The 13177-nt window shown below is 34.3% G+C and overlaps 1 protein-coding gene across 1 annotated transcript in view; it reads left to right on the top strand.

Moving 5' to 3' along the window:
• The window catches only part of LOC150103022 (uncharacterized), a 435119-nt gene that overhangs the window by 180042 nt on the left and 241900 nt on the right, over positions 1-13177 (top strand). The window contains exon 11 of the mRNA XM_090398054.1: positions 11442-11557. Coding sequence (XP_090254180.1) covers positions 11442-11557 — 116 coding nt within the window. The remainder of the gene's footprint in view (positions 1-11441; positions 11558-13177) is intronic.

Here is a 13177-nt window from a genome sequence, read left to right as displayed (position 1 = left end):
ATGCCTCTAATCTTAGGAAAGCTTCTAGTAAGGAGGATGCAGAGGGACTTTTTAAGTCATTAGTGAGAGAAAGATAGGAAATCAATTCCACATATAGAAATGGTTTGAAAAATATTGAAGAAAAAAGCAGGACTAATAATAATAATAATAGCAGTTGCGTACTAAGATCTGCATGTCTGAACACGTAAAAGATGTCAAAAAAAGAAGAGAGCATAAATCAGGTCTTGCATTCCACACAACCACTATTGGCAACAAACAAAAATGTCATATATTAATTGTAACTGTTTTATAAGAAAATTCAAAGAAACCTTGCAAATGCTTAGGATCCCTACACAATGCAGTAAAAATCAAGGCTTAATTTTACATCTGGTCTGCTTTCATCAAAAATTTAACTACACAGACCTAGGATATAACGTGTGATACCACAGAACATGATAGCAACAACTAGCAAAGTTCCAACACTGATACAGTAATGAATTTGCCATTTGTATTCTAGTTTATCAATTATATGTTACAGTTGCGAAGCTATTAAAAACATCCAATATGTGTAATTAATTGTTAATAGGCTTTTGTTGTGTAAAACTTTTAGGTACCAATACCCTTGATGATGTAAGTCGTACGACTTAGGAAATTTGTCAGGTTTTAATTGTTTATTTTTATTAAACTAAACTCGTTAATTACATAATAATGTGGTCTCAATACCGAAAACTTCCCACAGAACTACTAAGCCACAGAAACTTATGTTTGCAAGTACATACTGAATTTCTAATCAGGTACAGAGACAAATCATTACTAAGGCCACATTCCAATATTAATTTTTTTTTTTTTTTTTTTTTTTTTTTTTGGTAACAGCTCTGCACATGAAAGGTAAAATTTGTGGTGCATGTGTGTATGTGTGTGTTGTGTGAACAAGAAGGTACAAAGAGAGAAGAAATCTGTTGACATATTTGTTGAATTTGAAGGTTCAGCTGTCCTTTGGGAAACAGAAAGTGATGCTGTTCCAAAGAAGAGAGGTAGATTGAATCAACAAAGAGAAAGATAAGTTAATTTGGTAATTTTGAGCTGGACAAGAGATGATGTTGACCAACAGCTTTTTGTGTCCTTAGTCTTGGAAGAAAGTGTGAGGAATGATGGTGACTACTTCAGTTGAACATTGTCCACAAAAACACCTATAAAAGAGATGTAATGCAGAAGCTGTACAATCTGTATGAGAGAGAGAGAGATGAGGGAATATCAGTAAATTGGATTGTCTTTTTTCTGGATTGGATCACTCATCTTAGGAAAGTTTTAGGTGCACCCTAAATGTGTGAGCAATTTTCCAAGGTTAGGCAGATTTGGGATTTATATAGTGATAAGTAGTTTGTTTAGCAGAAAAATATACCCAGTTTTTGAGGGTGATGTGTTTGTGTCAGGATAAGCTCAAGGCATAACTCAATCCAAGAAGAAAAATATAATCATGCTTGAAGATGGTGTTATCAGAAGTAAGGGGAAGTGAAGGGAGATCTTTCTTAAAAGAATGTGGACACACACAAAAGTCTTATTAGTCGATTGATTATAATCATGATGGCAACAGTCAAATGAAATAGAATGTGATGGTTCAGTTTATGAGTTAGTCTCATATTCAAATGGCAGGTTTTTTTATCATTTATTTATTTTTTATTTTATTATATATTTTTTATCCTGGAAACTTAGGTTTTACATCTTGCAAAACAGGCCAGAAGAACACACACAATTTACAGACATACTCTGGCCTTTGTAACCTTAGTTTCTTTTGCCATAAATCCAAACAATAACCAACCAACTAACCATTCCCAGGGTTAGGAGAAGAAATCACATGGGAGTTAAATGGATGTCATTTTGCCTCTTTACAAGGCCTTGCTAAGCCCTCACTCAGACTATTGTGCACAGGTCTGGTCTCCTGGTTTCTGTTGTGATTCTAATACAGTGGAGAGAGTGCAAATGAGTGTTTAAAATGATATCAGGATTGTGAAATACTGATTATGAAGACAGACTAAGAATTTGTAGACTGCAGGCACTAGCAAACAGGAGAAAGAGGGGTGATATGATTGAGACTTACAAACCTTTGAAAGGGTCATACAGGATTTCAATTGATGGAATTTTTCAATTTATGGAGGGTGGGGAAAGAACAAGAGGACATCCTTGGAAGCTGAGGATGAATGCTGCCAAGAAGCAGGGGTGAGATCTAGATGTTTCTCTTATAGAGTGGTGCATGATTAGAATGGATTGCCATTGGATGTTGTATGTGCAAGCAGTGTGAATGAATGCAAGAACAAGCATGATAGCTGGTGTGTGTAGTATGTGGCCTCCATCAATGAGTCCCTGACTTCCTGGAGATCTCTCTTAATAATGATAATAATATTGTGGATCTGATATTGTGAGAAGAGTGATGATGGTGATAATACTCTAGAGCAGGGGTGTTCAACCCATCGATCGCTGAGCGATTTTTGGTCAATCTCTTGTGTATTCCTCCTTACTTACAACTTTAATTAAAACTGAAAACATAATATTTATTTATCATTATTTTGTATTATTTTTAATTCGCTTTAAGTGTATTGCTATTGTTTATTTATTTTCCGTTAAAATTGTCAAAGCAGTAATTTTCTTATAAGTCCGGGTAAATGACTTAATTTGGATCAGTGGAAGTCAAACAGCGAGCTAAGTGAATATGATTATAAGCAAAGTGTAAAAACTCTATTGTAGCTTAAATATTAAATATTCCAAAGCACATTACATTGAATTTTTACTTAGGTTAAGTCCCATGTGAATATTGTAAAAAAATAAACTTTGTTTGTCTTGGTATAGTTTGTATTAGATGTTTTTGTGAATAACTCTTTTGAAGCTAACTGTGCATACTGCTTTAATAAGAATATGTTAGAGTGTTAAAAACAAAGGCAATGTTTTTGTTGCCGAAGCTGTACATGGCAGCATTAGAAAGATTGTTATTGAAACTTGTATGTATGAGAAAGGCTTGCAGGCTCTAAGTCTGAACATCTCCGAAGTCAGTCGGAAAGAGTTCAAACAACTTTCCGATGGCTGGCAACTTACAAATAAAGCAGAGGAGAACAAAAGGCGTGCTGAACTTGAAACTTAAGATGAAAGACTCATACTGATTCTTTGGGGGATGCCAAACTTCATGCGAGGTCTCAGAGGAGGCCTAATAAAAAGAGACTGAAGCAAGCAGAAGGGGTCCCGGTTCCAGAATTGCTGTCAGAGAGGAGGCCGCCCGGTCCAGAGTCGCCGTCAGAGAGACTGCCCAGATCCACGTTGCTTGAGAGAGGAGTTTCCCGCTTCTAGAGAGAGAGACTACTTCTAGGCCATAGACAAGGTTTCAAAGTGCCGAAAGGAAGACTTCCAATTGCCAGAGAAAAGTTTCCAGGCCAGGTTAATGTCAGCCATTCACCAGTGTTTTGTGTTTTCATTACAATTTGATGAATCAAATGACTTCACTGATATTGCTCAGTTAATGGTATTTATTCGCATGGTTTTTTAAGATTATTCAAGTAAAGAAGAACTTTTGAAAATTATACCATTATTGGGAAGGACAGGGAGAAGACATTTTTCCAGCATTTGATGGATTTGTGAAACCACGCAAACTTCCGCTTTTTAAACTTGTGTCTATTACTACTGATGGTGCTCTTGCAATGATAGGTAATAAATCAGGCTTCATTTCATTATGTAAAAACGATGACAAATATCCAGATTTTTAACGTACCACTGTATTATTCACCAACAAGTACTGCATAGTAAAAGATTAAACACAAAAGATGTTTTGGATATTACATTTAAAATTGTAAATTCTGTTAGAGGAAAAGCCCTGCAATGGCAGTTATTTAAATTACAGGCAGATGATGATAGGGAACTTCTGTTGTACAATAATGTTCGCTGGCTCAGCAGAAGTCAATTTTTAGAAATATTTCTTGTATTAATTAACGATATAAAAAATTTCTTGATGAAAGAGGAAATATTTATCCACAATTGAGTGATAAAAAATGGTTGTTACACTTATCAATTTTAGTAGATTTCTGTACGAAATTAAGCAGTTTAAATTTAGAGTTACAAGGTAGAGATAAAAATTTAATTGACATGTTAAGTTCAATAAAAACTTTCCAACAATACTTACTTTTGTTAAAGAAAAATATAAATGACTGCGAATTTAGACATCTTCCATATTTATTAAAATTTTTTGAACAAAATCAAGAAATGCTTCACTATGATTTTAAAAGAATTTATTCGGATTTAAAGATTTAAAAAAAAAATCAACTAAGACCTTTTATTCCCTAATAAGAAGTAGATGAGGCCTTTATACCCTATCTAGCTTTTGGAGACTGAGTGGGCAGTTCAATCTCCACCGGTAGCGAATCAGAGATAGCTGGCCCATGCCTATCACTAATTATAGAAGCCACCGATGAAGAGGCTGGCAAACAAGTGCTGCCATCTCTTGGTACCTAACTCTAACAAAATATGTCACTGTCTGAAATAATGTGGGTACTTTAATAAAACTGAAATGATTGTATCTTTTATCAATAATCCATTTCAAGAAAACTTGAACATCACAGAAATTTCAAATAAAATTAGTGGGCTGTTTGATATAAACCAAGTTGAAGTAGAACTTGAGATAATAAACATTCAGGATAGTTTACATTTAAAATCAATAAACAATGAAGTCATTTGGAAATATGCACATGAAAAATTCCCAATATTAACTGATATTGCACGAAAAATTCTGTCCTGTTTCGGATCGACATACTTGTCAGACTCTGCTTTTTCAAATATGACCGTCATAAAAAATCAATTAAGAAACCGAATTACAAATGATCATTTGGATGATTTTCTGCGATTGGCCATTTCTTCAAGTCAACTTGACTATGAAAATATTGCGAGGTCCAAACAATGCCAAATTTCACATTAACTTTTTTTTTTAATCAACCAGCATTTCCTGTAACTTGTGAGTTTGTAATCAATCTGTTGTTTTTTCTAACTTTGGTTTTACAAAATAGAGAAATAAATATTTTATTCCAATATATTTGTTTTTTTTTGTTGTGTTAAAATAATTAAAAGTGATAAATAAATTTTTAAATACACAAATAAAGTTTTTAGTTGTGTATTTTTTTTTTAGTTTATTTGTGTGTAATGAGATATCAGGTTGGGGGAACGTGATCTATATAAGAGAGTAGATCGCTGAATAACTTATATATAAGAGAGTAGATCACCGAATAACTTATTATAGAAAAGTAGCTCGCGTAGTAAAAAAGGTTGAATACACTGCTCTTTCATTATAGCACTGTTGAATACAGTGCTATAATGAGCAGGCTAGGAGAGTGATAGCCATGGTGAGGAAAGCAAAATCAGATTATGAAAAGAAGTTAACCCGATAGGCTAATACGAATTCAAAATAATTTTATCATTATGTGGCAAGGAAAAGTGAGATGATAGAAAAGTGTCAGATGCACAAAATATAGTTAAGTTGTTGAGTGATCATGTTAGTAAGGTGTATATTTTAGGCAGACCCATTAGCTTTATGAATGCTGTGGGAAAACTGAATGAAAGATGAGTAGAAGTATTAAAGTTGTTATAAGAGCTTGACTCAAATACAACAGTAGGACTAGATCAGATATTGAACTTCAATACCCATTGTTATATCGTTATCTATGGAATTTTTCGTTCTATGTACCCATTATATATCAATTATATTCATATCAATTACCCTTACTTTGCAGTCATTCTATGTATTTACTCAGATTCTGGTCCTGTCTCCTTTTTGGGCATAAACGAATTTATATTTATAGAGCTCTATAAATATAAACTCGATTTTAAGAGAGAATACATGTTTATTATCAACGTTATACACAACATACAATTATATGTAGATACACATTCAATAAGTTAAATCTCACATATCAATACTAAGTTAAAGAAAGTAGTTCATTCTAAGAACTGCGCAGTGTATGCATTAAACAATTATCTAGCAAGTTACTAGCCATAGCTTTCAACAATACAATTCCCTTTTCTATCTATCCCCTCTAATAATTGGGAATTACTAAGTTAATTTAACTTCAACCTAAGCTCTAACCATAACCCACATAATACATGTATATGGTCCTAAATTCCTTCTAACAATTCGTCTAATTCAATTCGACAACTGGACATCAAGTTGCACCTTATTGCATTAATCACTTAGAGTTCTCTAATTAGTAATGTCCTGACATGAAACAATTTTCACATTAATTTTCTTCCTACAAACTAGTTCTGAGTCATATAACAAAGTTTTACATTATCCTCACTAAGTATAGAATAGGTCTGCTGGTCTGTACTGCCTTTGTTGTTCCCGAGAACTGGATCCTTCCTTGTGCCACGTGCAGCGTTAGATTTCTGCTGGATAGGTTTTCCCTCATACGCACTATGGCTACTTCATTTCTGGAGATTATTCGGGGGACTTCTACAAGTTTACAAGCGCTTGCTAGGAAAGCGTCCGCCGACTCGCACTGGAATTCCATCTGCTGTATTTCGAGTAGACTACTTCATTTTTCCGCTGACACATATCTCTGCCTATCGCATGACTTGGAACCTCTCCTCGATCAGACGATCCAACAACCCAGAGTCTGGGAAAAAAAGCCTTGTATGTCCTTGTGCAATCGCTTATATTTCCTTTGCACAACGCCCCCTTTTCTTTTTTTCTGGATCTCCTACATGGCGCTATGCCATTCTCGTTCTCTTGGTGATCTCAGCATTTTCGCTATGGAAGATTTCTCGGAACTGCTTACACACTTCACCTTCTGTGTATTATGCAGCCTCAGGCTTTACGCCAGCAAGTATTAGACCTTTGGACCTTCTCTTACAAGTTGTCCAGTGGAATATTCTTATTTAAGCTAATTTTAACTGAACGATATAATATAAACGATTTCCTCTTCACTTAACAAAGTTTTGAATAATATACCACTTTAATACAATGCTATACCTCATCACCCTTTATAATTAATACATCCTTATGTGGTTTTAACTAAATGCAAGCTTTTTGTTTTTCTGTTGAGCCCTGAATGATTTGTTCATGTTCTGAATCAAAATCATTCGGGGTGCAACACCATGCCTATATCTGATTAGGACTAGATCAGATATAGGCAAGTATTGAAGAAATGTGTAAGAGAGTTAGCATTGCCTCTGATCTGGTTGTTCAACTTGAGTCAGCACATGCAAGAACCCTGATGAGAGGAAGGAGAGCAAGATAATTCCATTATACAAGGATGGAGCTGAGATTGATGCAGCAAATTATAGACATTAGTATCTCTAGTTTGATCATCAATGTGTTCAAGTGGCTAGTTAGGATTCACATCCAAAGGTGGGTAGATGACTGCATAGTTTTGTTATATAATGAGCAGGCTTGGTTTAATAATTTAATAACTGAGTGTAGGTTTAATCATTTGCTCACGTGCTATAACAGAGGAATAGCAGAGTTGCATAAGGGGAATGGATATACTTCAGGATTTTGGCAAGGCATTTGACAGTATTCTACATTGGTGGTGTTTATACAGTGGGATGGGTTTGCAAAATAAACTTGTGATATGGATTTGAGAGTGTCTGTCAGCCAGCTAGGGAATAATGTATTGCGGGACTGAGTCTATGAGGAGAAAGTGACCGGAAAAGCACCGCTAAGTTCTTCTGTACTTGGGCAATTGTTGTTTAACTTGTATATTAATGATATTGGAGTGATCTTGAGTGTGATATTGAATTATTTGCTGATGATGCTAGGTAAGAGAGAAAAGGAATGTAGCTGATACAAAATCCCTTCAGGCTGATTTGAACTGATGGGTTAGGAGAGTGATAGTGAGTTGTGGATCTGATATTGTGAAAAGAGTGATGATGATGATGATGAGCTCTAGAGTGCTATAATGAGCAGGCTAGGTGAGTGATAGATAAAAATTAATGTCAGTTCAGTTCACAGATGTAAAGCGATGTATTTAGGACAGAGGACGAGTAAAGTTTAGAAGTTGCATTGTTGAGGTGATTATCTGATGTTATCACATCAGATAACAGCACTGTTAAAAAGAAACTAACTTGTAAGAATAAGGAAGTTATTCTCCCACTTTACAAGGCTTTGATAAGACTAGATCTGAATTACTGTGTTCCTAGGTTTTAGAGAGAGAGAGAGAGAGAGAGAAAATGGGAGACATTTGAAAATATTCACTGGCAAGTATCCAAAATAATAACTAGCCTATGTAATTGTGCATATAGGGAGAGATTGAGGGAAATGTGATCTTCAAATTTTGAGGAACAGATGGAGGAAAGGAGATATGTTAGAAATGTACAAGTAACACAAGTGAGCTTTTGAAGCTTATTTTGTATGGTATTGCTTTTAAGCTGAAATATGTTTTCATCCTCATCCCATGTAAAGGAATTCTAATAATATATTACATGTATATACACATGTAGGAAATGGTATTTCTAATCTACTTGGAACTTGAGGTTGATCAATTAATAGAAGAAACTGGATATGGTGCAGTATTACTTCCAGAAAGAATTCTAGAACATCTTCTTGGTTGTTATACAGCTCACTTATCAAGAGAATTAGATGCTCAGGTATTCCCCCTTGATCTCATTACATTCCACAGTCTGTTGTGGTCCATGCAGTCAAAGGGTTTCATCAATAATACAGATGAATACTTCCTTCTTAAATTCTCTTGTTCTTTTCATAATTCATCTCATGTTTGCTATCTGTTCTCTAGTTCCTCTGCCATTCCTAAACCTTGTCTGTGGCATTTCTCTATTGACATATGGCTCCAGGCTTTGGATCACTTTTGGCATAACTTTACTTGCGTGTGATATTAAAGTGATGGTTCTATAATTCTCACAATCTCTGGGATTTGATTTGATTTTCTTCTTCTTCTTCTTTTTTTTTTTTTTTTAATTGGGATGAATACCGATGTTTTCCAATCTCTAGGCCATATATTTTCTTCCAAACCTGTTGACAAATTTCAGTCAATATATTCCCTACTTTATCCTCAACTGCTTTCAATAATTCCACTGACACTCCATCAGTTCCAGGAGCTTTCGCTTTGGCAGTTGTTCCATCGCTGATATCACTTTGCTTTTCATTATCATGGATTCCTCAACAGATTCTCTCCTTTCAAATTCTCCTTCAATATTATTATCTTTCTTGTATAAATCCTCTACATATTCTTTCCATCTTTTTTCCACTGCTTCGTCTTCCATCAGAAGTTTTCCCAAATTACTTTTTACAACTTCTAATCTAGGAATAAACTTCCCTCTAACATTGTTTATTTTTCTAAACAGATCTCTTGTTCTACCCATAATATTGCTTTCTTCAATTTCCTTGCACCTTTAGTTTAGATGATTTTCTTTATATGAGGGTTTTGAGTGAGAAGTTTCTTCTCTAGATGAAAATGTTTTGCCACTTTCGTGATTATTTATTTTTTTATGGCATCTTTCTTCAGCTGTTTCTACACATAATCTGTTCCATATTTTTTACTATATTATTTAAAAATATAGTGTAATTAACTTCCATGAAACTTCACATGAAGTTGTGCTTGAAACTTCTTTCTTGGAATGTTCTGTTAACTTCTAAAGTCAATTTAGATATGTTATTTAATTTTCTTAGTGGTTTCACTTGCCTTGAGGCTTCTTCACATTCTAATTTTTCTGGCTCAAATAGCTGAAAGTTCCCACCTCCCCCCAGTCATTAAATCTCTAAGGCTTGATTCTTGATTTCAGACTCTCCACTTTACCCTGAATGATATTCATGTATGTGAATCTACACTTTGCATGAGAAAGATAATCAGTATTAATTCTTTTTAAAACTTATGCATTTTTTATGTTTAGTGGAATGTTGTATATTTTGTTCAAAATAACTTTTTTCAAATTTAATGAAAATCATTTAATTCAAATTCCTTTCTATAATCATGAACTAGTTTGAAGATGTGTATTTCTTACTGCACATTTATGTAGATATTTTGCCAGATTTTCTATGAATATTTGTGTATATCTCAACTGATTTTTATATTCTGTTCTGTAATTCTACTTTTGTGTATGTTGAATCAGGTCTTTATGGGTGAAATTGACATATTCTATTTTTTCATTTCTTTTCCTATATACCCAGTTGGCTGTTTTTAATGACCAAAGTCATTTTTTCTCCTTCCTTCCAATCCTTCACTTTCATTGAAACCATCAACAACCTGACTGTAATTACTTTGTAATGATTACAATTGATTTTTGACTTTGTCCTTTGCTACCAATTATTATAGCCACTCCATTCTTTCTTAAAGGTTGCTGGCTCAATAAAACATCTTATAGTTAAATTTATTCAACAGTCACTCTCCTAGATTTAGAGAAAGATGTTGGAGGTTTATTTTCCACTTGGTTAGACTATAATAAATTTAGTTTAATCCTTTACCCAAGTGTAGGCAAACAAAGTTTGTGCCTGACGTATTCTTCAGGACTGAGGCAATTCATAGTAAAGGTGGACCAAGCTCTCATCACTCCTAGTCTCAGTATCTCCCATAATGCAAAGCACATCTCCTTGCAGACATGTATAATGCTACATTATTAAGTAGCCCTTCCCTTAATTCATAGCATTATATATGTCTGCAAGGAGATGTGCTTTGCATTATGGGAGATACTGAGACTAGGAGTGACGAGAGCTTAGTCCACCTTTACTATGAGTTGCCTCAGTCCTGAAGATACTATAGTGGCAAACTTTGCTTGCCTACACTTGGGTAAAGGATTAAACTAAATTTATTAATCACTCTCCTAATTTCACCTTTTTTGTTCTGGTGACACAAGTTATGTTTACGTAGTATTTTATTGTTGTAATTATGCTAGCTCCACTCCTTCTTTTCTATTTGTATGATACTTTGCATACCAGTAACATCTGTCCAGTTTTGTTTAGATCATTCCACTAGCAGAATTTTTATTTCTGTCTCTCTCTCTTCTCACCTTTTGTTTTTTTCTATGAAAACAGAAAGAAGATGGCTTGTTTCCTCAGGGTAATGCTCCATTCAACATTATTTTGGATTATTTTTCAGCAGACATGCAGTTTCATTCAAAACAGAATTCAGTTCGGTCATCTAATCCTCAGATTATCTGAATATCCTTGTTTATTCAATATCCGTTGATGTTTACTAATAGGATTGTGCTGCTGGACAATGATTAGATATTATGTTAACATTGTGATCAGTTCACTGCATGTTTACAGGATATATATGCGGATTTCATGTAATTAATCTACTTAAATTCTTAGTTAATCTCTAACTGCATAATAACTAAATTGAATGTTGCATCATCACATTAATATATTCAGTTTGTTCTTTATTATTATTTTTCATTGTTATTAAGAGTACTCTACATTATAGAGTACTCTTATTTTTATGTTAGCTATGCATACTGATTCCCCATTATTATTATTGTTTTAGAATTAATTGATCGCTCAGGATTATGGTCTGCATTTACTCCATCTCCTGGCTCAAATTTGAGACTAGTCAGTCAACAACAAGAACACTCCCAATTTCAGCCGCAGCTTTTATCTCAAGTAAGTTATAGACTTCTGATGAGTTTGAAAGACAGTGTATAAATGCCAATAAATATGAACAAATTGTCATACTTATTGGCATTTTTGTGTGGTCACTGTATGAGAATATTATAAATACAAAATTACAGATACTACAGAGAAATATTTTTAATTATATATAAAATTTAAGTTCTTTTTTACTGTGAATTTTAAAATATTAAATTTTTTAAAAATATTAATAGCAAAGCAAATATTATTACATGGTCCTCTCCATGGAATTCAAAGACTTATTGCAGAAGGCCCACACTAACCAGTATTCTCACAATGCATTGGTACTTTTTAGAATCAGACTCTTGTTTATGTTTGTTTTGCAAATATTACATGCTTCAGTATAGGCTAAGGATGAAGCTGGAGTTTTTGTCTCAAGCCACTTGCATTCATTTTGGTAAAATTATAAAGACTACTATCATGTTAAAAGTAATAACTTTAATTTCCTGATGTTTCAACATTCATATTAATGTCATCTGGAGCATGCATTCGCAAACACACACACACACACACACAGAAAGAGAGAGAGAGAGAGAGAGAGAGAGAAAAAAGCAAGTTACATTGCAATTCAAATGGTATGCCAAAGTATTGCTAATTTAGCAATACTTTGGCATACCATTTGTATGTATGGCTCTGGTGGGGGAAAAAAAGCTACATCAGAGTAATAGTTTTTTACATGGTAAGAGAACGAATTCTAATTAACTTTTAATGATACAATATTAGTGGTGGCCTAATCGATATTAGACTAAGGACTGGGGTTTGTTATTAACAAATTAAGACTAATATCCTGGAGTATCACAGTCCTAATAGTTATTGACCTGTTAGAACAAAAAATTAGCTGGGTAAAATGCATGTCATCCATATTCTTGAGATTTTAGACAATCATTATTGTTGAGATTAGGGGGTTCACTAGAATTTCATAGGCTTCTTTAAGTTTGTGCTTATACCACACTTTGGTGTGATGAACAGGCACTTTTCTAATCAGTTCTGTCTAGAGTGTCCAGGGCATGATCAGACAAGCTAGATTTACCATAATTATTAAATTAAAAAATAAAGAAATTATTTGACTCCTCCAAGGATTCCCTTCCTCTTGTGGCTCATTCAGGTGTTTATCACATCCCATTCACCTGTAACTTGGCATACTAGGTGTGTTCAAAAAAAGACTGAGCTTTTGCTATAAAGACTTTATTGATCATTTTACAGCAATTTAAGCACCCCTTTCAAAGTAGTCCCCTCTACTGGCAATTCACCATTCCCACATTGTTGGAAGCTTCCTGGAACACATTTTCTGTAATGGCATGCAGCTCTCTTATCGCATTTTCCTGAATCTCCTTTATGGTTTGGAAACGATATCCTTTCAAAGTGGTTTTAAGTTTGGGAAACAGGAAAAAGTCTGCAGGGGTTAAGTCTGGAGAATAGGGTGGATGGGGCAACATCTTGCCCAATCCACCAAGATGTTGCACCATATCCATAGGTCGTGGTGCAATATCCAAGTCTGGTTTTACCACAATTCAGGCCTCTTCCTGTGCACAACATCCCTCAACGAGCTAAAACTTCCTGGTACAATTCTTTGTTTACCATCTGACCATGTCG

Source organism: Typopeltis vanoorti, chromosome 9 (genome assembly GCF_054136105.1).
Source record: "Typopeltis vanoorti isolate ZY-2024b chromosome 9, IOZ_Tvanoo_1.0, whole genome shotgun sequence".
NCBI lineage: Eukaryota > Metazoa > Arthropoda > Arachnida > Uropygi > Thelyphonidae > Typopeltis > Typopeltis vanoorti.
Note: the sequence above shows the minus strand (reverse complement) of the source record. Positions and strands in the feature narration are given on the sequence as shown.